General features: G+C 41.9%; 1 protein-coding gene across 1 annotated transcript in view; it reads right to left on the bottom strand.

The window, feature by feature from the left end:
• Positions 1–23,740, bottom strand: part of DNER (delta/notch-like EGF repeat containing) — a 290,628-nt gene that overhangs the window by 39,300 nt on the left and 227,588 nt on the right. Inside the window, exons 9-10 of the mRNA XM_010837101.1 lie at positions 15,517–15,639; positions 1,599–1,712 (exon numbers count right to left, since the gene is read on the bottom strand). Of these exons, the coding sequence (XP_010835403.1) occupies positions 1,599–1,712; positions 15,517–15,639 (237 nt within the window). The remainder of the gene's footprint in view (positions 1–1,598; positions 1,713–15,516; positions 15,640–23,740) is intronic.

Here is a 23,740-nt window from a genome sequence, read left to right as displayed (position 1 = left end):
AGAAGGAAGATCAGGGTCGCTCCTCCTGATCTTGACTGTTGGCATCTTCCCCAGAAGCACGAATGAGGCTCCCCAGGGATGGACTGGGGGTCCAGGTTCTGTGGAATTCTTCAGGGTTGGGGAGGTGGCCTCTGTGGCTTAGCAGGGAGAAGTGAGCATGCAATGCACTCTCCAGCCAGTGATAACGTATTTCCAGAAACTTTAGTGCCCACCTTCTTCTGTCAGCACCCTGTATATTAACATTTCCCAACCTGCAAGCCAGAGTGACCCTGACACAATTGTTGGCTGAGCAAGTGCTCAAAACAGAGACCTGACCTACGCTCTACATCTCCACACTTCTGTGCTCAGTTAACAAAGCAAAAGATGGAATCTCCACTACCCAAGTGGTTCCTAATTTCTTTTGGGAATCTGATGAAAATTTAAGAACTTCCCCCTCAGTATTTACACATGCATATGACACTTCACATCTGTTTAGGGTGTTCACAACCCGCTGAGATCTTTGAGGGGTGACTTCAAAGGAGCCCTTGTTAGGCTCATTCCCCTTGCCCACAGTGACTTTTCCCACTCAGAGCCCAGGGGCCTCCAAGGCTCCTCTTGAACCCAGCCCTGTCCTCCCGACCTGTTCTTCCATCAGATATTTTCTCCCCCATCCACTCCCTCTGCCCACACCTCTCCTGTCCTCACCTTCACTACTAATCCAAGGTCTCCCTCTCATCGCCCCCACCATCTCTCCATTATGCAAAATCCAGATGTTAATATACAATATTTGCCTTTCTCTTTCTGACTTACTTCACTCTGTATAAGAGGCTCTAGGTTCATCCACTTCACTAGAACTGACTCAAATGCGTAGGGCAGTAAAGGGGACGCAGACATAAAGAGCAGACTTTTGGACTCAGAGGGTGAAGGAAAAGCTGGGATGATTTCAGAGAATAGCACTGAAACATATACCTTACCATATGCAAAACAGATAACCAGTGGGAGTTTGATGTTCGATACAGGGCACCCAAAGCTGGTGCTCTGTGACAAGCTGGAGGAATGGGGTGGGGAGGGAGGTGCAAGGGGGATTCAGGATGGAGGGGACACATGTATGCCTGTGGCCGATTCATACTGATTGAGTCATATTGATGTATGGCAAAAACCATCACAAGGTAGTAATTATCCCTCAATTAAAATAAATAAGTAAATCCAGACACTGCCGTTATCTTTCAATAGAAATAAACCTGGTGGTGAAATGCAGTTTCTACAGAAGACACATTTGACCCTTCCATTCTCCTTCTTGCCTCCATTAGCACTGACACTTTATCAGGTGTGAGTGTAATGGCTCATGTCTCACGTTTCAAAGCTACAGGTCAGAAAACGTACATAGCAAGGGCAGTCTCAGCAAGTCTTCGAACCAAATGCTGATCTGAGAGCCTCACTTAATGACAACACGGTAAATTGCTTTAAAACTGGTCTCCATCCAAGCGATCCCTGCTTACCTTCTGCAGTGCAATTCATATTTTGCAATAATGTATGCATAGAGGTTTCTGGGTTTTTTTCACAGCTGCAATCTCAGGGATTTTGCAGTAATTCGAAAACTCAGTTTCTGGGTCACTTGCCTGTAAATCCTGGTGTGCAGACACACGTGCCATTGAGACCTTCGCTGTCACAGGTGCCTCCGTTCAGACAGCTGACATTAGCGCATGGGTCCTTGTAGGATTCGCAGTGGATTCCTGTAGAGACACAGATGCAAAAAGGGTAACTTGCTAAGGTCTCCAGCTCCCATGGCCTTGGAAAGGAAAGTGTTTGAATAGATTTGAACAGTGTGAAGGCTGATTCCCAGAGGGGTGCGTGTGTGTGTGCATGAACACGCATGTGTGCACACATGTATATGTATTCATGTGCCCACCCTTGACTTTTGCTGTTGTTTAGTTGCTCAAGTCATGTCCGACTCTTTGCATCTCTGTGGACTATAGCCCACCAGGCTCCTCTGTCCATGGAACGCTCCAGGCAAGAATACTGGAGTGAATTGCCATTTCCTTCTCCAGGGGATCTTCCCAACCTAGGAATCGAACCCACATCTCCAGCTTTGGCAGGCAAATTCTTTACCATTGAGGCACCAGGGAAGCCCACCCTTGACTTTAAGTTGTAAAAACACACCTTACTAGAAAGTATCAAATTCAGTACCTGATCATAAGTCCCACCATAAAGTCTTCTCTGTATTTTCTCTGACCCCACACCCCAAAGTCTGGGAAACAGAAAGTTAAAACATTGAAAGATTAAATTTATCAGTGACACATGGTTTCTAAGTCTCCAAAAGAAACAGAACGTAGCCAGACAGTCTACAAAAAAATGTCAATATAACTGATAAACAGTATCCTGAAGGTAAAGATTTGGAGTCAGATATTTAAACGAGCTCCAGTTGTAGTTTTGGAAAACTGCAGGGGAGAGGAGGTCCTTAGACTTCATCCCCAAAGATCAAACCAGTTCACCACAGATGAAAGGCAACGTGTTGCACACATACTGTGTTCCAGACCCTTCTGCTGTGCTTTATGTATAAGGTGATCCTCGAGTCAACACTAGGAGACAAATATCCAAATGCAAGGTCACCAAGCTGGCGGAGAGGGACCCAAAGATGATGGTCACTTGAATGTGATCCTGTGCTCGCTGAACAGTTCATGAGATGGAGCTCTGACTGCCATGGAAACATACAGAGTCTATGGAACTCTGCACCCATTCAACAACAAACAAAAGAGGCACTGAAAAACAGTCTTTATAACAAAAACAGTTTCCCTTGGCGTTAAAAAGTAGTCTATGTATATATGTATGTACGCAAAGGCTTGAAGCTGAACTGAGAGAAAAATGAATTTCTTTGAATGTCACTTTGTATATCTCTACATTGTTAGAATTTTTCACAATGACTATATGGCATTTTCATCATTTTATTTTTTAAAAGAACTTTAAAAATCCAATGCTCTTTGAAAGGTAGAATTTCTGGTATTTCACTGGAAGGTCAGATGGATGAATAGACTAATCTCTCTCTTTGTTCCCCTCCCCTTTGGAGAGGAAGATAAATTATATTCTGGGTAAGAAACTATATAATGAAACTTATCCTTTCTGACAGTCTCAAGAAAACATAAGCATAAATCAAATAATAAAAGGATATTTATTTAATTTCCACTTCCTTACTTTACTCATATTGTACAAAAGACTGCCACACCCAGTGACTCATTTTGACACTGAAATTATTCTTGCTGGGACTTTTTTCTCTCCTTTCTGTTCTAATTTTCAATGTCTTAAGAAGCAAGGTTCAGGAAATGGGATGTTGGGGGGGGGTGGGTGTGGAATGCAAGAGAAAAAGAAAACAGAATTCCCTGTCTGTAGTCACACTAATGATTTATTGGAGCGTGGTAAAGGGAAGAGGAACTAAAGAGCCTCTTGATGAAGGTGGAAGAGGAGAGGGAAAAGCCTTAAAACTCAACATTCAGAAAATTAAGATCATGGCATTCAGTCCTGTCATTTCATGGCAAATAGATGGGGGAAAGAATGGACACAGTGACAGACTTTATTTTCTTGGGCTCCAAAATCACTGCAGACAGTGACTGCAGCCATGAAATTAAAAGGTGCTTGTTTCTTGGGGAAAAAAAGCTGTGACAAACTTAGACAGCATATTAAAAAGCAAAGACATCACTTAACTGACAAAGATCTGTATAGTCAAAGCTATGGTTTTTCCAGTAGTCATGTACTGATATGAGAGCTGAACCATAAAGAAGGCTGAGCACCAAAGAATTGATGCTTTTGAACTGTGGTGTAGGAGAAGACTCTTGAGAGTCCCTTGGACTGCAAGGAGATCAAACCAGTCAATCCTAAAGGAAATCAATCCTGAATATTCCTTGGAAGGACTGATGCTGAAGCTAAAGCTCCAATCCTTTGGCCACCTGATGTGAAGAGCCAACTCATTATAAAAGACTCTGAAGCTGGGAAAGATTGAGGGCAGGAGGAGAAGTGGGCGACAGAGGATAAGATGGTTGGATGGCATCAGTGACTCAATGACATGAGTTTTGGCAAACTCTAGGAGATGGTGAAGGACAGGGAAGCCTGGTGTGCTGCAGTCACAAAGAGTCAGACACAACTTAGACACTGAGCAATGAACAAAGCATTTTAGAATGGATGTGTTTTCATTTCTTTTTATCCTTTGCCATCATATCCAACTTGTGAACAATATTTTACCACATATTTTTCCAAAGTGCCTTTCATATCTTTGCCTGACTTTTCTCCCTGCAACCACCACCCTAAGCCCACTGCCTCATGCCTGATGGGAAGCACTCCCAGCCCCCAAGTATCTCCTAGCTCCCTCTCTGCCTCCAAAGACTGGATGGCACCTCCCTGACTCATCCTTAACAAACCCACGACTCACAGTAAATATTCAAGGTCAAACTAATTTAAAGATTGGACTACCCTGGCAGTTGAGTAGTTAGGAGTCTGCCTGCCAATGCAGGGGACATGGGCTCAATCCCTGGTCCAGGAAGATTCCACATGCTGCAGGGCAACTAAGCCCTCGTGCCACAACTACTGAGCCTGCGCACTTAGAGCCTGTGCTCCACAAGAGAAGCCATTGCAATGGGAAACCTGCATACCTCAACAAAGAGCAGCCCCTGTTTGCTGTAGGCAGAGAAAAGCCCATGGGCAGTAATGAAGACCCAGCGCAGCCAAATAATTAATTAATTTAAAAAACTAATTTAGAGATTAAAGTATAAAACTGGTAATTGCTCGTTGCTTGAGTGTGTACAGTCTCTTCACCCAGGAGCCTCTATTTTCATCTTTCCAGTGATACCCAAGTAGCACAGGCTGAACTGAAACAGTAAAATGCAAAAGAGCATTTTCTGCTTCCAAGTGTTATGAAAAACAAGAATTCACACATTTGCAAGTTCAGGGAAGCCTGATGTGCTGCAGTTCATGGGGTTGCAAATAGTTAGACATGACTTAGCGACTGAACAAGAAGAAGTTCCTAGGAGGCTGATCACTGGGAACCAGGTGACAAACGAGGCTTTCCATTATAACAGGAAATACAGCCACACCAAAGTTCAGAAGTGTTCTGAAATCTAAGAGCAAAAGTATCCGTTAGACCTAAAGTAAGAGCAATCAAGGTCATGTTTTTCTGGATTTTTAGTAATACCTTTGCCAACCTAATCTTAAAATATTCATATAACTAATACATTAACACACAAATTACCACATTCCTCAAATAAGGCCGAAAAGCACGTTCTAGGCTGAGTGTTTAAGCATCTCAGCTTTAAAAGCCTTCAGTAAGGTACATTTGATGACAACACTCAAAATAATAAGCAACTTCAATCTTTTGCGTGTTTGGGCAATGATTTTATCCTTTGTTATTTCTCTTTTTCAAAAGATAAGATATTCAGTCACTTGAGGTTCATTGAGAGTTTTCTGGCAGCAACATGGGACAAAAACTAATCTTCACAGCAAGAGGATAACTTCGAAGCAAGACGGTCTCAAACGTCCCCAGAGAGCACTTTGCCGACCCATGTTTCTATACGCTGAGCCTCGCTAAGCCCTTTGCAAGAAACACGTGCCATGCTGTTCAGTTTGTTGGTCAGAACTGAACCACTATGAGCTAGAAATCTTAAATGCAGAGAAGAGAAAGTCATGAACACCACTGAGATGACCAGATACACCCCCTTCAACTCTGCTCTTCAGGGTCCCTGGTTTCCCCTCATCTGCACCCCCAGAGCCCCCATTCCCTTGCACAATACTAAATGTCAGGCATCCTGTGTCCTCTGACCATGACGCTTTCCTTCGCCCTCCCTCCTGAAGTTGACTCTCCCAAGGCAGGACTTTGTTCTTCTGCCACATTGAGGGCGTGTGGAGATCCCATGATTCCAGAGTTCACAGTGTTAAATCACCACTTACGTGTTTTGCTGTCTGATTCCCCCATGTATCTCTGAGGGCCTTTAGAGCAGAGGCTGTATCAGACCATGGGGAAGAAATGATGGCTATACCACCAGCATCCTGTCCTTCCAGGAGGGGCGACAGTCTGTGTACTTTGGCCGATACACAGGTAGGGTTGCCAGAGGAGTGAGACACTATTCCAAATCTGCCTGTTCTGTCAGGGAAAGCCAGGTCCACACTTCAGACTAAGTCTGCAGAATGACGCACGCATCACCCACTGGCAAGGGACGCAGCACGCACTATTACGCAACTTATGTTTAGTCTCAAGCGAAAATAAACTGTAAATCAGTCAAAACTAATGAAAAATCATACTTTTTATATTAAGGCATAGAGCAGCAATGTTTCAGAAGAGATCTTTATTTCAACAGGGCTCTTTCTGGCAGCTAATTTTAGAATTAAAATGAGCAAAAATTCAAAGAGTCGTGCTCCAATTATAAACCTCTGTTGTCATCACAATTTTCGGCCGTGATTGATATTTTCACAACTGAAAAATTTTTATTTTATCTCCAAGAAAATTAAGTCAGGTAAAGAAAATTAGCTTGAAGTGTTCTTTGAACTTCCTATTCATTTGAAGACATCATCTTACTTTATTCAAACTGCTTTCCGCCAAGAAAACTTTTCCAGGGTTTCAACCTCACAGAGCTCAACCTTTTCTAATCTGTTTTAGAAATTACAACTGACACCTCGACCTTCGCCTCCTTATTTCTTGTGTGTGCCAGTCTCAGTCTGCTCTTCTGGTTAAACAATAAGCTGATAAAGGAAGAAACCCAGAGTTATCCATTTTTCTATCAATCACAGTACTTGAGAATGGCTAGTTATACAATCCAGAAATTCTTGTCCACTGGTTACACAGAGGAAATAATTCTAGCCAACAAAGAGTTTTCATCTTTTCAATTATACATTTTTCTGGACTTTAAAAATCAACAACTAGGTGCGATGTGATCAAACTCACAACCCAATACACTTATTTCTGAGACTCTATCCCTCCAAAAAAAAAATCCAGAAAATATGAAAATTATATGAATAAATATGTTCATTCCAGAATTATTATAGTAGCCTCACATCAGATGTGTCAGGGAATATATCGCCATTTAAAATAAAGCTAGTGCATTACTGACACTATGTATAAAATAGATAACTAGAGAAAACCCACGGCTTAGCACAGGGAACCCTACTTAATGAACTGTGGTGACCTAAGTGGCAAGGACATCCAAAAGGGAGGGGGGACAGATGTATATGATGGCTGATTCACTCTGTGTACAGTACTAACACACACTATAAAGCAACAATACTCCAATAAAAATTAATTTAAAAATCAAGTAAAACTAGTAAAACTTGCTAACAATTTCTAAATCAAACACAAATAACAGTATTCATTTTCATAAATTATTTTCATTATTTATAATCATATTTTCATTCTTTAAAATTGGAGTACTTTCTAACTTCTATCACCAAAAATTCCAAGTGTGTATAGTTTTGACCATTAAATTTGCTCTGCTACAAATAATAATTCAGCATAATGTGGGTCTGTAACTTGATGTTTTGGCAACATAAGGTTGATGAATGCTAACCAAAGTCCCATGGTGAATTCGCTGTGAACTAGTTTTAAAGAAGTATCAGCTTTTCAGTATATCTGAAGAGAGATCACTCTGAGTCCCTCCGTGTATTTTGTTTCTATGGGCAAAAAGCTCAAGCTGCTTTGGTTTATTTTACTAGTGTGTTAAGCAGTAGTTTCCATTCAAGTACAGATAGCTATGGAGTGTTTACTTTGAGTAAGCCGCCGTACCAAGAGCAGATGATAAGTTAAAAAAAGAAGAAGAAAAGAAAAAAAAGAGGGACCTCCCTGGTGGTCCAGTGGTTAAGAGTCTGCTCTTCTTCATGAGTTCAATACTGGGTCAGGGAAGTTCCACATGCCACGCAGTACAGCAAAAAAAAAAAATACATTAATTAACAACAACCGAAAAAAAGCCTGTGTAGTCACTGCCATTCAGGAGATTATAATTAAGTGTCCATGAAAGGAAAGTCTGGAGCCAGAAAGAACTGACTACAAGGCGGATCCTAACTGTCACACCAAATATCAAGAAAATGCTTGGAAAGTTTAGGAAGGAGAAATCATGCCCTTTCAGAGATCAATATTTCAGTTAGTGGATACAGTCGCGGGACTGAATGATGGCAAAGGGCCAAGAAGTGAAGCCTGCAAACAACCTGCATCCGTGGTGTTCAGGTGACAAGGATTCTTTTCAAAAGACCTGAGGGAAGACTATGGTTGGGGGTGGGATGGGGAGAGGAACAGGGCTGTGGAGGCTAAAGCAGGTGAGTTTCATGAGGAAACCTGTGATCATAGGGTGATGGGGCAGGAATGTGGAGTTGGAAGCTTTGGGATTTCAGTCTTTAATTAGGTCACTGGACAGCAAGGAGATCAAACCAGTCAATCCTAAAGGAAATCAACCCTGCTTATTCACTGGAAGGACTGGTGCTGAAGCTGAAGCTCCAGTATTTTTGCCACCTGATGCAAGCAGCCAACTCATTGGAAAAGACCCTGATGCTGGGAAGGATTGAGGGTGGGAGGAGAAGCGGGTGACAGAGGATCAGATGGTTGGATGGCATCATGGACTCAGTGGACATGAGTTTGAGCAAGCTCCAGGAGATGGTGAAGGACAGGGAAGCCTGGAGGGTTGCAGTCCATGGAGTCAAAAAGAGTTTGATAGGACTGAGTGACTGAACCACAAATCCATTTAGCAGAATGAGATCCAAACTGTGAAAGGATATGAAAAGAAAATTAAAGGAAATAGAGGTGTCATCTATACCAATGCTAAGGAAATTTGGTTGTAAAAGACACAGGAAGAAGGGAGGAAGTAAGCAGATGAGGATGCAAAGTCAAATAAGAGTCAGACTTTTTTTTTCAAATTCACAAGGAACTTATTTAGAAGTGTGTGCAGGGACATTTCTTTTTTTTCTGTTTAGCAACTCAATTTTTTTTTTAGCACAATTTCTTAAGAAAGAATTCCCTTCCCATTCATAGCAATTCTTTGTTAAGTGTCATATATTATTATAGATGAGGGTTTCTAGGCCATTATTCAATTTTGGTTAGCTGTCCATTCTCACACCCATTACATGGGAATGCAATAATAACTGCAGCATTATAATGGGTTTCAACATCTGGCAGAACTTCCCCCTCAATGCCTTCTTTTTTCAAAATGTTCTTAGCTATACTTGCCTGACCTTATTGCACTCATTCTTTTCAGGAAGTTATATTCACTTATTTACACTTTTTAAAAACAGAAAAGATTAAAAATCACCATGCAAAAAGCACATATGTAAAGTAAGAAGTTAAAGTACCAATCTTCCCCTCAACATATCACTTACCCAAGGTCTAACTGCAGAGGTGAGTGCTAGTTAAGAACTAGTGTTCTCTCATCTGATAGTTTTCTAAGTTTATACAGACTTCTCATATGTAAATACATGTTGGGAAAAATGCCTCCAAAGAAGGACAGGAAAGACAGGTCCAGGGTCTTGTGACCTTCCTCTGGGTTGAGGGCATAAATTGGCCCCTTCTGCTTTTCTTTTAATCCCTTCTACCCCACACCTCAACACCTGCCCATCACTCTAAGGTTTGAAGTTCTTTCATTTATTGCTACTTTGCTAAGGTTTACATGCCTGTTTAAACCCAAACCTAAAGGTCTCTATAAATACCTCAAAATGAAATAATCACTTTATCTGCCCATTGAGATGAGATCTCTAACACATCTGTGTGCCTTCCAATCATTCCCAAACACCCACCAACTCATGTGGTGACATACGCTAGGGTGACCCTCCTCAATAAGTTAGACCCATGTATAATTCCCTCCCCTTGAATGAGAACCAACCAATGGCATTCAGCAATGGTTAAGAAAGTTTGAAGATGCAAAATCTAATCAGTTGACTTCGAGTTAACCTTGGGTGGGCCTGACCTAACTAGGTGAGAGCTTTAAGAGGGTTCAGGCCTCTCTTGAAGTAAGAGCCTTGAAACAGCAGAGGTTCTCTCTCATCACTTTCAAGAAGCTGTCAACAATTCTCCAGCTACAAGGATATGAACTCTACCAACAACTTGAGGGGACTTTGAATCTGATCCTTCCCTATTTAAACCTCAGATGAGCATTCAGCCCAGCCAAGACCTTGATTCCAGCTTTGGATACCAGACCTTGAACAAGGAATCCATTAATCCATGCCTGAATGTAGGAAATTGTTAGCTAATAAAAGGGTATTGTGTTAAGCGCCACTACCTTACAATAATTCACTATGCAGCAATAATATTAATAATTAATACAGTATGCACATCTATTCTCTCAAGAGACATATCTTCACCACTAAATTAGCATTCACATGAATGCCATCTTTTTTTTTAAATTTTATTTTATTTTTAAACTTTACAATATTGTATTAGTTTTGCCAAATATCAAAATGAATCTGCCACAGGTATACCCGCATTCCCCATCCTGAACCCTCCTCCCTCCTCCCTCCCCGTACCCTCCCTCTGGGTCGTCCCAGTGCACCAGCCCCACACATCCAGTACCATGCACGAACCTGGACTGGTGACTTGTTTCATACATGATATTATACATGTTTCAATGCTATTCTCCCAAATCTCCCCACCCTCTCCCTCTCCCACAGAGTCCATAAGACTGATCTACATCGGTGTCTCTTTTGCTGTCTCATACACAGGGTTATTGTTACCATCTTTCTAAATTCCATATATATGCGTTAGTATACTGTATTGGTGTTTTCTTTCTGGCTTACGTCACTCTGTATAATAGGTTCCAGTTTCATCCATCTCATTAGAACTGATTCAAATGTATTCTTTTTAATGGCTGAGTAATACTCCATTGTTTATATGTACCACAGCTTTCTTATCCATTCATCTGCTGATGGGCATCTAGGTTGCTTCCATGTCCTGGCTATTATAAACAGTGCTGCGATGCCATCTATTTAGGTTTATCACCATAAGTAAAGAAGTCTGCTCAATCTCCTTCCTCTTATTGTCTATTGCCCCCTATCTGGTTATCTTTGTTCTGATTTAGTTCCAATTTGATGAGTATACCTTGTAAAATAATTTTCTTAGAGAGGGTACATGGGGTTCCTTAAGTGTAGAAAATGTCTTTCTTTATCCCTCAAATATAAATGAACCTTTAACTACCAGACTTTTTCTATGAAAAATATAAAACACTCTTCACTGTTTAGTCTCATTTTATTTTTTTAAATATTGATTTATTTTGTGGCATCAGGTCCCGTTGCAGCACACAGGATCTTCATTACAGCACACACACGTCTCTAGTTGGGGACACAGGCTCCAGAGCACATGGGCTCAGTAGTTGCAGTACGAGGGCTTAGTTACCCTGAGGCATGTGGGATCTTAGGTCCCCGACCAGGGATCGAACCCATGCCTCCTGCACTGGAAGGCAGATTCTTAAGCACTGGACCACCAGCTTCATTTTAGAGAAGAGCAGTTCAATGCTGATTTGCCTTTCTTTTGAGTGTAACTTGTACTCCCTATGAAGAATCTTGCAAAAAATATTCTCTGTAGTCTTGGATTTGGAAATTACCAGGAAATCACAAATTATATATCATCTCCTTCATTAATCCTCTGGCACTCTGTAAGCCGATTCTACGTGAAAATTTCAGTTTTATTTATCTCATAGCCTTCTCCTTCTAGTAGCTGTTTGTTTCCGGTTTTATTCCTGTGTCTTCTTTCTTCTTCCCCAGCATCCATCATTCAGATGAAACATTATCTCTTGGATCTTTTCTCCGTATTTCATGTCTTTTCACTCACGGTTTCCATTTCCTCATATTTTTACTTCTACCATGACATAGTTCCTCCTTTTGCTTTTCCAGACCTAAATTCAATTTTGAGGGACATACCTTAGGTTTTTCACTTCCCTTTTTGAGTGTTTAGAGTTGTGGGTTTTGCTGCAATTTTGTTTTTACTTCCTAGATACTTTTTCCCTCATCGAGTTGCTGGTACAGGCTCCCTGGACTGGCCAGGCTTGAGGTTGGCAATGAGAGAGATGATACTGGAGATTCTCCTCCAGTGCTGGACAGGCCAGTCAAGCCAGCCCTGTCTACGAGGGGCAGAGGCTTCCCAGTTTGTGCTTTTCAAGGTTCTCCAGGTGTGAGCAGGGGCCCATTCTCTTTATTTCTCTTTTTCAAATACACACTCACACGTACACACAAGGACCAGCTCAGTCTACCTGCAGTCTTCTTTTTTTTTTTATTAGCGATTATTTTATTTATTTATTTTTGGCTGCACCAGGTCTACATTGCTACCTGTGGACTTCCTGTAGTTGCGGTGTGAGGGCTTCTCATGGTGGTGGCTTCTCTTGCTGTGGCACTCAGGCTCTAGATTGCGTGGGCTTCAGTAGTTGTGGCATATGGGCTTAGTTGCTCCGTGGCATATGGAACCTTCCCGGACCAGGGATGGAACCTGAGTCCCCTGCATTGGCAGGTGGATTCTTAACCACTGGACCACCAAGGAAGTCCAGCAGTCCTTTTAAAGAACAGCCAGGATCCATGAGATAGGGAGCCCTTTGTCTCATAGGGTCACGTGCCATAGTACGTATTTCCTCTCTATAAGCTGAGGGGTCTTTATGGCTCAGCTGGTCTTTGAGTCCTCTGTTCTCCCAAGAACTCTATATCCTAACCCTGTGGTACATAAAGGCTCCTGGCACTGCACCCTTTTCTTGAAAACCCACACCCTCAAATGCAACTGAGATCCCCTCCAGGATCTTGAGTCATCTCAAGTCAACTCTATCCTCTTGAGTCATCCACGGCAGGGCATCTGTAACTGATGGAGGAAGGTCACATAAAAATAGAAGGGGTGGAATGAGGAACATATACGGAAGGATTAGCCTTGAGCAGAATGGGGAGCACTTGACAGTTAATAGGGAGGACAATCAAATTTGAGCAGTTGTGATTGCAGATGAGTTGTAGGGTGGGGCTTCTCAAAGGGCAGCAAGAATCAGCATATCGGTATCATCTGAGAACTTACCAGAAATTCAAATTATTGGACCCTACCCCAGATATGGGACTTCCTTGGTGGCTCAGACAGTTAAGCGTCTGTCTACAACGTGGGAGACCCGGGTTCAATCCCTGGGTCGGGAAGTTCCCTGGAGAAGGAAATGGCAATCCACTCCAGTACTATTGCCTGGAAAATCCCATGGACAGAGGAGCCTGGTAGGCTACAGTCCATGGGGTCACAAAGAGTCGGACACGACTGAGCAATCTTCACATCTTCACTGTAACCCCAGATATATTGAATCAGGAACTCAAGGGTTGGGGCCCAGCAGACTAAGTTTTAGGAAGTTCACCAGCAGATTCTAACACATGCTCAAGTTTGAGAACCACTGCTGTAGGATGTGGAAAACTAGGGAAATTTAAAAATGTCTCTAAATGATAAGCTCTTTTTCATTCCATGAAGGTGAATGAGTGATTTAATATAAGGCTTGAGAGAAGCAGCAAAATTTGGGAACACCCATTGAGAAAAATGGATTAAAAAAATTAAAAAAGCCAGGCTCACAGTCCATGAATTTGTGGAGTCACTAGCAGGTCATCATACACAATTTCACTTTTTATTTCTTGGTCATGATATCATGAGCACTGCTTCCAAGCCAGGAACACAAGAAGCAAATTTGGAGTACACCCCATTAATAATTTTGTCATTTATAAAGATGAAACTTACTCTATAAAATTCTATCATAAACTAAAGAATTCTGGGATTTAAATTTTTGAAGCACATCTACCACTACTAATGTTGTCATGAAGAATCTCAAAATCTCTCAATCTCAAGTCAGTTGAAGAGGTTTATCCAGGGTCATCTGTATGCCAACGGCACAGTGAGGTCGAGCTACCTAGGTCTCCAAGTTCATTGCTCTTTTATTCTTTCCAGACTTGACAGGATGTCCTATTTCCTGATACTGAGATCCACCTAGAACTTAAATCCATATGAATGAAGCCAGAACACCTGTCCATGTAGATGAAGCCAGAATGCCTGTCCTCATGGGAGTTGGCAGAGTTCAGCTCTAAGTGGGCATCATACTCCACGAAAAACATCAGATCTGCTGAACATACAGAAAAGATGGGGTCCATCTTCAGCCCTTCCACCCAGGGGCTAGATCAGGTTCATCTATGTGCCCCACAAACCTTCAAGGCTCATCAGAAAGACCTCTAAATAAATGTGGGTCCATCCAAAGAGAAGCAACATCAGCTACAAAGCAAGATCACTAGCAGATCAATGGTATCAAGCAGGCTGTGGTGTGGGCAAAAGGTTACGTGAAATGGATTTAAATAGAGCCCTCAAAGGTATTACAAAAGTCTACACCAGCGCTGAAGTCATGACTTAGAGAAACACATGCAGAGCAGCTGATGACCAGGCCCCTGACACAGTGCTGGCTGAGGGTGCTGAGGCTCCAATGAAGCCACACCAGTGAGCCCACAGGGGAGGCAGATGGAGGGGCTTCTGAAGGCTGACACTACGTCCTCTTGAGTTACTCTCAGGTCTTTTTTATGAGTTTACCCATGTAAAGACTTAGAACAGGGTGTGTGTGTGTTAGCTGTTGAGTCGTATCTAACTCTTTGCAAACCCATGGACCACTGTAACCCGCCAGACTCTTCTGTCCATGGAATTTTCTAGGCAAGAATACTGGAGTGGGTGGCCATTTCCTTCTCCAGGGGATCTTCCTGACCCAGGGATGGAACCCAGGTCTCCCTCACTGCAGGGAGATTCTTTACCATCTGAGCCACCAGGGAAGCAGAACAGGGTTTGGATGCTATTAAAAAAAAAAGTGACAATGTTAGTCACTCAGTTGTGTCCAACTCTTCGTGACCCATGGACTGTAGCCCACCAGGCTCCTCTGTCCATGGCAAGAATTATGGAGGCAAGAATACTAGAATGGGTTGCCATGTCCTTCTCCAGGGGGTCTTCTCAACCCAGGGATGGAAGCTGTGTCTCTTGAGTTTCCGACACAAACAGGAGGAGTCTTCACCACCACCACCACCTGAGAACGTTATAAACTCTTCATCAACATCCGCCGTTTTTCCAGAGTGACTTTGACACAAATTCACTCAAATGAACTAACACTTGCCTCCCCTTTAACGACTCATTTAACGAGAATGAATTTTTTCTGCCAACTTGTGAGACTCCACCCGCCTCCTCCCACTGAAAAGCACAGCACCGTCTCCTTGCCCAGAGAGCACTTCAGAACAGATGCTCTCCTCCCCCAGTGCCACAGCTGCATCCTCTGACCTGAGCCTGAGAGTCCATTTCACATTCCTTTTTATCCTCAGTTTTTTACATAAGAGAGGAGAAGAGAAGAAGGATGAGAAGAAGAAAAGGACAGGAGAAAGATGCTTCAGTTTACCAAGAGGAAACCAGGGATGTGCACACTGCTCTCCTTGGCCCCCATAAATCATTCCACTGCCAGCATTTGATTCTTATTCTAAACAGTTTCACGCTCCAGTCAGAGGGCTACACGCATGCGTGGAGAAATTCATGACGTCACGGAGAGCCACGCTGGCACACGTCCACCCCGAAATGCTCACCTTTGTACTCTGCCAGGCACACGCACTCGTAGCCGTTGACGAGGTCCCTGCAGGTGGCAGCATTCAGGCACGGGGCGGAGACACACTCGTCGTACTCCTCCTCACAGTAGAGGCCATGATAGCCTGAGGGACGGAAGGAAAGATCTGACGTCAAACCAGACCATCTAAACGCACGCTGGGTCAGCCTGCCAGGAAGGCAGTGGGTGTTCAAGGGAAAGTCAGGCACAAATAGATGGGACTGAAGGAGCTGGGTCTCTCGGGATACACTGAAATATAGATTTCCAGGAAGGTTATGAAGAATCTGTTCTTACCACTTTTTGTCATGAGCCCAACCACTGCCATGATCCACAAATGACCCCATTATGTCACGTCCACTGGTACTGTGACCAGGAGACATAGGCTATGGAATGCATCTGCTGTGATCACGCAGGAGGTAGCACTAGGTACAGGACTTAACAGCCAAACAGCTCCTTTCAAGGATGTGGACTCCATATTTCCTCCAATCAATTAGAAAAATAGACCTAGCTAGAGAGAGTTTTATTCCAGAAGAAAAGGATCCATAATTTCCTTTGTTTTTCAAGTCAAGAACGAAGCTCAGCTAACAAGGGCTTAACTGAACTTCCTGATGAAATGTGGGGTGATTTTTTATTTAAAATGACAAATATCTAAATTATGATATGGGACTCTGTGCTTAAAGTTTTTAACTCTTAAAAATAGAATAACAGCAACGAAGAAAAAGAAAGCAACAATTTCTCAAGAAAGATGGCTCTTACTCTCTTTTTTTGCAAAACAGGTGTTTATTCTAACGGACAAGAAGACAACATTCTTTGAGATTCACTCACGAGTGTTAGGCTGTTTTTAACTTTTAAAAACATGTGTTCTTGCCAATGTGCAGTGAAACCAGGCCATTTTTTGTCTGGCCCTGTCTAAACAAAGAGAAACATGTGAGCACTTTCAGAAATCACTCTGCCTGTGTTGGTTCTGAATTCAGATAAGCAGAAAAAATAAACGCTTGCTCAAGTGGGCACTGGAACCTCCAGCTAGTTTCCAGCAGCTCAGAGCCAGCCCTGGAGCTCAGACTATCCCGTTAGCACAGGCGAATGTGTTGAATTGTTCTGTTTTTGGTGCCTATCACTAAAGTAGGTTAAGCTGACATTTGCATTATTTATGGAGCACTTTTTGTGACATTGTACAGGGGACAGGGATCAAGACCATCCCCATGGAAAAGAAATGCAAAAAAGCAAAATGGCTGTCTGCGGAGGCCTTACAAATAGCTGTGAAAAGAAGAGAAGCGAAAAGCAAAGGAGAAAGGGAAAGATATAAGCATCTGAATGCAGACTTCCAAAGAATAGCAAGAAGAGATAAGAAAGCCTTCCTCAGTGATCAATGCAAAGAAATAGAGGAAAACAACAGAATGGGAAAGACTAGAGATCTCTTCAGAAAATTAGAGATACCAAGGGAACATTTCATGCAAAGATGGGCTCAATAAAGGACAGAAATGGTATGGACCTAACAGAAGCAGAAGATATTAAGAAGAGGTGGCAAGAATACACAGAAGAACTGTACAAAAAAGAGCTTCACGACCCAGATAATCACGATGGTGTGATCACTCACCTAGAGCCAGACATCCTGGAATGTGAAGTCAAGTGGGCCTTAGAAAGCATCACTACGAACAAAGCTAGTGGAGGTGATGGAATTCCAGTTGAGCTATTTCAAATTCTGAAAAATGATGTTGTGAAAGTGCTGCACTCAATATGCCAGCAAATTTGGAAAACTCAGCAGTGGCCACAGGACTGGAAAAGGTCAGTTTTCATTCCAATCCCAAAGAAAGGCAATGCCAAAGAATGCTCAAACTACCGCACAATTGCACTCATCTTACACGCTAGTAAAGTAATGCTCAAAACTCTCCAAGCCAGGCTTCAGCAATGTGTGAACCGTGAACTTCCAGATGTTCAAGCTGGTTTTAGAAGAGGCAGAGGAACCAGAGATCAAATTGCCAACATCCGCTGGATCATCAAAAAAGCAAGAGAGTTCCAGAAAAACATCTATTTCTGCTTTATTGACTATGCCAAAGCCTTTGACTGTATGGATCACAATAAACTGTGGAAAATTCTGAAAGAGATGGGAATACCAGACCACCTGACCTGCCTCTAGAGAAACCTATATGTAGGTCAGGAAGCAATAATTAGAACTGGACATGGAACAACAGACTGGTTCCAAATAGGAAAAGGAGTATGTCAAGGCTATATATTGTCACCCTGCTTATTTAACTTATATGCAGAGTACATCACGAGAAATGCTGGGCTGGAGGAAGCACAAGCTGGAATCAAGATTGCCAGGAGAAATATCAATAACCTCAGATATGCAGATGACACCAACCCTATGGCAGAAAGTGAAGAGTAACTAAAAAGCCTCTTGATGAAAGTGAAAGAGGAGAGTGAAAAAGTTAGCTTAAAGCTCAACATTCAGAAAACGAAGATCATGGCGTCTGGTCCCATCATTTCATGGGAAATAGATGGGGAAACAGTGTCAGACTTTATTTTTCTGGGCTCCTAAATCACTGCAGATGGTGATTGCGGCCATGAAATTAAAAGACGCTTACTCCTTGGAAGAAAAGTTATGACCAACCTAGATAGCATATTGAAAAGCAGAGACATTACTTTGCCAACAAAGGTCCGTCTAGTCAAGGCTATGGTTTTTCCAGTGGTCATGTATGGATATGAGAGTTGGACTGTGAAGAAAGCTGAGCACCAAAGAATTGATGCTTTTGAACTGTGGTGTTGGAGAAGACTCTTGAGAGTCCCTTGGACTGCAAGGAGATCCAGCCAGTCCATTCTAAAGGAGATCAGTCCTGGGTGTTCTTTGGAAGGAATGATGCTAAAGCTGAAACTCCAGTACTTTGGCCACCTGATGCGAAGAGTTGACTCATTGGAAAAGACTCTGATGCTGGGAGGGATTGGGGCCAGGAGGAAAAGGGGACAACAGAGGATGAGATGGCTGGATGGCATCACCGACTCGATGGACGTGAGTTTGAGTGAATTCCGGGAGTTGGTGATGGACAGGGAGGTCTGGCATGCTGCGATTCATGGGGTCGCAAAGAGTCAGACACAACTGAGCAACTGAACTGAACTGAACTTTCAAGTAAGTTGCCATTTCAGACCTTTTTGAATTCTTTTCCATCTTTCGACAGTGATAGTGGCTCCTTTAAGGGGACCTTGACCTCCCTGAGACAAATACCCTATGGATTTCCATTCTTCTATCTCTCCAGGCTTCTTGCAGCTTTACAGAAATATTTCTTATTACCCTTTATCAGATCATTTTAATCATCTAGATCAGAGTTTCTCAACCAACAGCAATTTTTCCCCTCAGAAGATATCTGGCAATGTTTGGAGATATTTTGAGTTGTCACAACAAGGGTGGATAGGAGGGGATTACTTCTGGCTTCTGGTCTAAGGATCCTGCAAACCATCCTATAATGCACAGAACAGCCCCCAACAAAAACCCACCCAGCCTAACAGTGAAAGAGACAGACGCAGAAACCCAGCTCTAGATTAAGGATCAGCAAATTGTGGTCCACAGGCCAAATTCATCCCTGTTTTTATAAATGGTGTTTTACTGAGACACAGTCACACCCATCCACATACATATTGTCTATGGCTGATTTCATACAATGATAGATTGAGTAGCTCCATGTGGCTTGGAAAGTCCAAAATCTTTAGTCTCTGATCGCTTATAGCACAAGTCATGAATTTAGATTTCTGATCTACATTCAACAGAAAATCTTTCTTTTTACAAGAGTTTTGTAAAAAGTTTAACCATTTATTAAAGATAGACTGTGCAAACAGTTTCTCCCACTCTGAAGTCTGCCTTTGACTCTGTTGACTCTGTTGACTCCCTTTGCTGAATAGAAGCATTCAGTTTGATATAGTCCTACTTTATGTTTGCTTTTGGTGCCTATACTTTTGGTCTCATATCCAAAAATCAATGCCAAGATCAATTTTATGAAGGTTTTCCCCTAAGTTTTCTTTCAGGAGTTTTATAGTTTTGGGTTCTTAGGTTTAAGTCTTTAATTCAGTTTGTGTTGTTTTTGGTGAACTGTGTAAGATACATGGCCAACAGGTATACAAAAAAGTGTTCAACATCACTAATCATCGGGGAAGTGGAAATCAAAAGAAGTATCACCTCATCCCAGTTAAGCTGGCCATGAGAAAACAAAGCAAAACAGAAAATAAGTGTTGTCAAGGATGCGGAAAAATGGGAACTCTCATACACTGTTAGTGGGAATGTAAAAGACTGCAGTTGCTATATAAAACAAAAAATACAGAGATTCCTCAAAGATGAAAAATAGAATTACCATATATCTATAACTTCACTTCTAGTTATTTATTCAGAAGAGTTGAAAATAAGATCTTGCAGATACATTTGCATTGCCATGTTCAGTGTGGCATGCTTCACGATAGCCGAGAGGCAGAAACAACCTAAATGTGCATCAACAAGTGAATGGTTACAGGAAATGTGACCCCATATATACATACAGCGAAATACTATCCAGTCTTGAAAAAGAAGGAAATCCTGTCATATGTTACAACATGGATGAACCATGAGGCCATGTGCTAAGTAGAATAAACCAGTCACAGAAGGAAAAACCCTTCATGATTCCACTCAAATGTGGAATCTAAAGTAGTCAGACTCAAAGGGGTAGAAGAGAATGATAGTTGCTGGGGTGGAGGAGAGGGGAAACAGGGAGTTGCAGCGGAAAGGATATAGAGTTTCAGTTATGCAAAATGAAAATGTTCCAGAACTCTGCTATACAATGAGTATGTAGGTAACAATACTGCACTGGGCACTTAAAGTTCTGTTTAATAGGATAGATTTCATAGTATCTGATTTTTTATCACAGTTTTTAGAACTTACACATCTAAAGAGTTGTCTCTTTTGCCTTCTTCTCAGTGTGGAGTAACGACCACCAGCAGCATCTTTCTGCTCGTATTTGCCCTTCCAGCAGATCTTTCAAAAATCAACTTGCAAGGATAACAGATAATCCTACAAGCATCTTTGACCTCTGAATTGTGGTATTATTTATACAGGTGAAAATCAAAAGAAAATTTCTTGAAATCCTCCAGAATTGTTTTTGTTTTTTGAAAACAGTATCATCATCTTTTTCCACTAGCAACATGAAGAGCAAATGAGGAAGTTATTTTACAGAGATAATTAAGCTGGTGATGTTTTTCTTCCTTGGGGGAAAAAAAAATAAAGATTTCACATTCTAAAACTGTTTCTTTAGAGAAGGTAACATTTAAAAGTCTTTATGGAAATGTCAAGACACCCGTTGCACTGTCAAAGTACCTAAATCGGACTGTTTGAAGAAAAAGGCATCTCTTCCAAAACAGAAGGATTCTATGAAAATGAGACTGCCACCCTCTGCTGGTAATTAATTCGGGCAAACAAATTAGCTCAGGGCAGTATGCCCAAGGTCTAGAACAATTAGGTTAGTGCAGAATTTAAAATAAAATAAAATTGAAGATCAGAAGGGTGGGATAAGAGTAGCCTCTTCCGGGGCACTGTTTTTCATACCCAGTGATCTGATCTTTGCAGGACTTGATCCAGAATATTCAGTTCCAATCACTCCCTGAGACTTGAGAAAACAGATTAACCAACTGGATGTGGGAGTGACAAAGAGAGGTTAAGACAGCTGCCATGTCTAGGATGTGTGAGTGGATGATGTTGCTCTGAACGCAACAGTTATGACAAAAGCAATAAGAAGTTTTAGAGGAAGTTGACCAGTTGAATTCTGGACATGTTTAACTCAGAGCTCACTTAACCAGGTCCACGTGGCAGTTGGGGAAATCAGCCAAAAAAAGCATAAGAACAGCACTTTGGGTGCAAGATGCCAGGAAGATGTGTTCAAGTTTTCATCAAAGAAGAACATGAAGAGGAAAAAAGAAGAGATCAAGGTTGTATCTACATGGATGGGCAGGTGGAGAGCAAGAAGCTAAAGAGAGATGAGAAGAGATGGGGGAAGAAGAGGGGAAAACCCCAAGGGGTGTGGGCATGGAAGCCAAGAGAGAATTGGGAGCCAGGGAGGGTTGGTTAACAATGTCAAAGACCCCAAGAGCAAGAATAACAACTGGCTAGGAGATCAGGAGGCCACTGCAGACCCTCAAAACTCTGGCTCACAACGGGGGCCATATTGCCTTTTAGAAGCTATTTTGGAAATTGGGGAGTGGGAGGTACTGTTTATCACAATGACTGTAGGGTTTTACTAGAATTTGATCAAAAGTGAACATGAAAGTTTTAGTCACTCAGTCATGTCTGACTCTTTGTGACCCCATGGACTGTAGCCTACCAGGCTCCTCTGTCCATGGAGTTCTCCCGGCAAGAATACTGAAGTGGGTTGTCATTCCCTTCTCCAGGGATTGAACCTGGGTCTCCCACACTGCAGGCAGATTTTTTTTTTTTTTTACCATCTGAGCCACTGATAAGAATTTGACTAAACACCTTGAAATATCTGGGATTCTCCTGCACAGCCAGTGGTGGTCTGGCACCCTTCACAACTTTAGACCATCCCACTGGACATTCCCATAGGTGAAAACCCTGTTTACAGCTTTAAAGGCCTAGAATCTGACTGCTTTACATGTACGATGGTTTTTTAAGAGATACTGAGTTTTCCTGGAATGTATTATACCAGTATATATATATATATGTGTGTGTGTGTGTGTGTACATATATATAGACAGATAGATACAGTAGATAAATCAAGAGAAGATTGTACTAACAGTTATTCCCCATTTTGGAATATCACTTCATAAGAGCAATATCTCTTAAAGAATTTATGTCACCAATAAAACACACCTATATCAGCAAACAAACAAACAAAAAAAACAGAGTAAAAATCGCTTCTTTGGATAATTTTTCAAAACACTATCCAAAGCAGCGTCCCCCGCCAATTCCTCATTACAACACTCAACTGATATCCATCAGAATACGTCCAATTATCTGAAATCGTATTAACCTTGTTTTTTGTCAATTGCTATTTCTTTTCCTCCACTGGAATATAAGTTTGAAGGTAGAGGCTGTGATGGCAGAGTTCACAGCTATGCCTGCAGGATCTGGTACAGAAAGAAAGCTTAAAAAACAGCTTTTAAATGGGGACCTAAAATGCCATTGATTAAATCAACATAAGGATTGACATACACACATTACCATGTGTAAAAGAGACAGCTAGTGGGAACTTGCTGTATAGCACAGCACTCTGTGATCACCTAGATGAGTGGGATGGGGGTGGTGGAAGGGAGGTTCAATAGGGAAGAGATGTATGCATACATGTAGCTGATAATGGTTTTTCCAGGAGTCATGTACGGATGTGAGAGTTGGACCATAAAGAAGGCTGAATGCCTAAAAACTGATGCTTTCAAACTGTGAAGAAGACTCTTAACAGTCCTTTGGACTGCAAGGAGATCAAACCAGTCAATTCTAAAGGAAATCAATCCTGAATAGTCATCAGAAGGACTGATGCTGAAGCTGAAGCTCCAATACTTTGGCCACCTGATGCGAAGAGCCAACTTACTGGAAAAGACCCTGATGCTGGGAAAGATTGAGGGCAGAAGGAGAAGAGGATGGCAAAAGGATGAGAGGATTAGGTAGCATCACTGACTCAATGGACAGGAGTTTGAGCAAACTCCAGGAGATACCAAAGGACAAGGAGCCTGGTGTACTAAGTCCATGGAAATGCACAGCCAGATGAGACTTAGCGACTGAATAACAATAGCTGATTCACTTCATTGTACCGTGGAAACCAATACAATATTGTAAAGCAATTATACCCAATTAAAAAAAAAAATCACAGCACTGTTTATAATAGCCAGGACATGGAAGCAACCTAGATGTCCATCAGCAGATGAATGGATAAGAAAGCTATGGTACATATACACAATGGAGTATTACTCAGCCATTAAAAAGAATACATTTGAATCAGTTCTAATGAGGTGGATGAAACTGGAGTCTATTATACAGAGTGAAGTAAGTCAGAAGGAAAAACACCAATACAGTATACTAACGCATATATATGGAATTTAGAAAGAGGGTAACAATAACCCTGTGTACGAGACAGCAAAAGAGACACTGATGTATAGAACAGTCTTATGGACTCTGTGGGAGAGGGAGAGGGTGGGAAGATTTGGGAGAATGGCATTGAAACATGTAAAATATCATGTATGAAACGAGA

This window comes from Bison bison, unplaced genomic scaffold, assembly GCF_000754665.1.
Source record: "Bison bison bison isolate TAMUID 2011002044 unplaced genomic scaffold, Bison_UMD1.0 scf7180017864068, whole genome shotgun sequence".
NCBI classification, from domain to species: Eukaryota; Metazoa; Chordata; class Mammalia; order Artiodactyla; family Bovidae; genus Bison; species Bison bison.
Note: the sequence above shows the minus strand (reverse complement) of the source record. Positions and strands in the feature narration are given on the sequence as shown.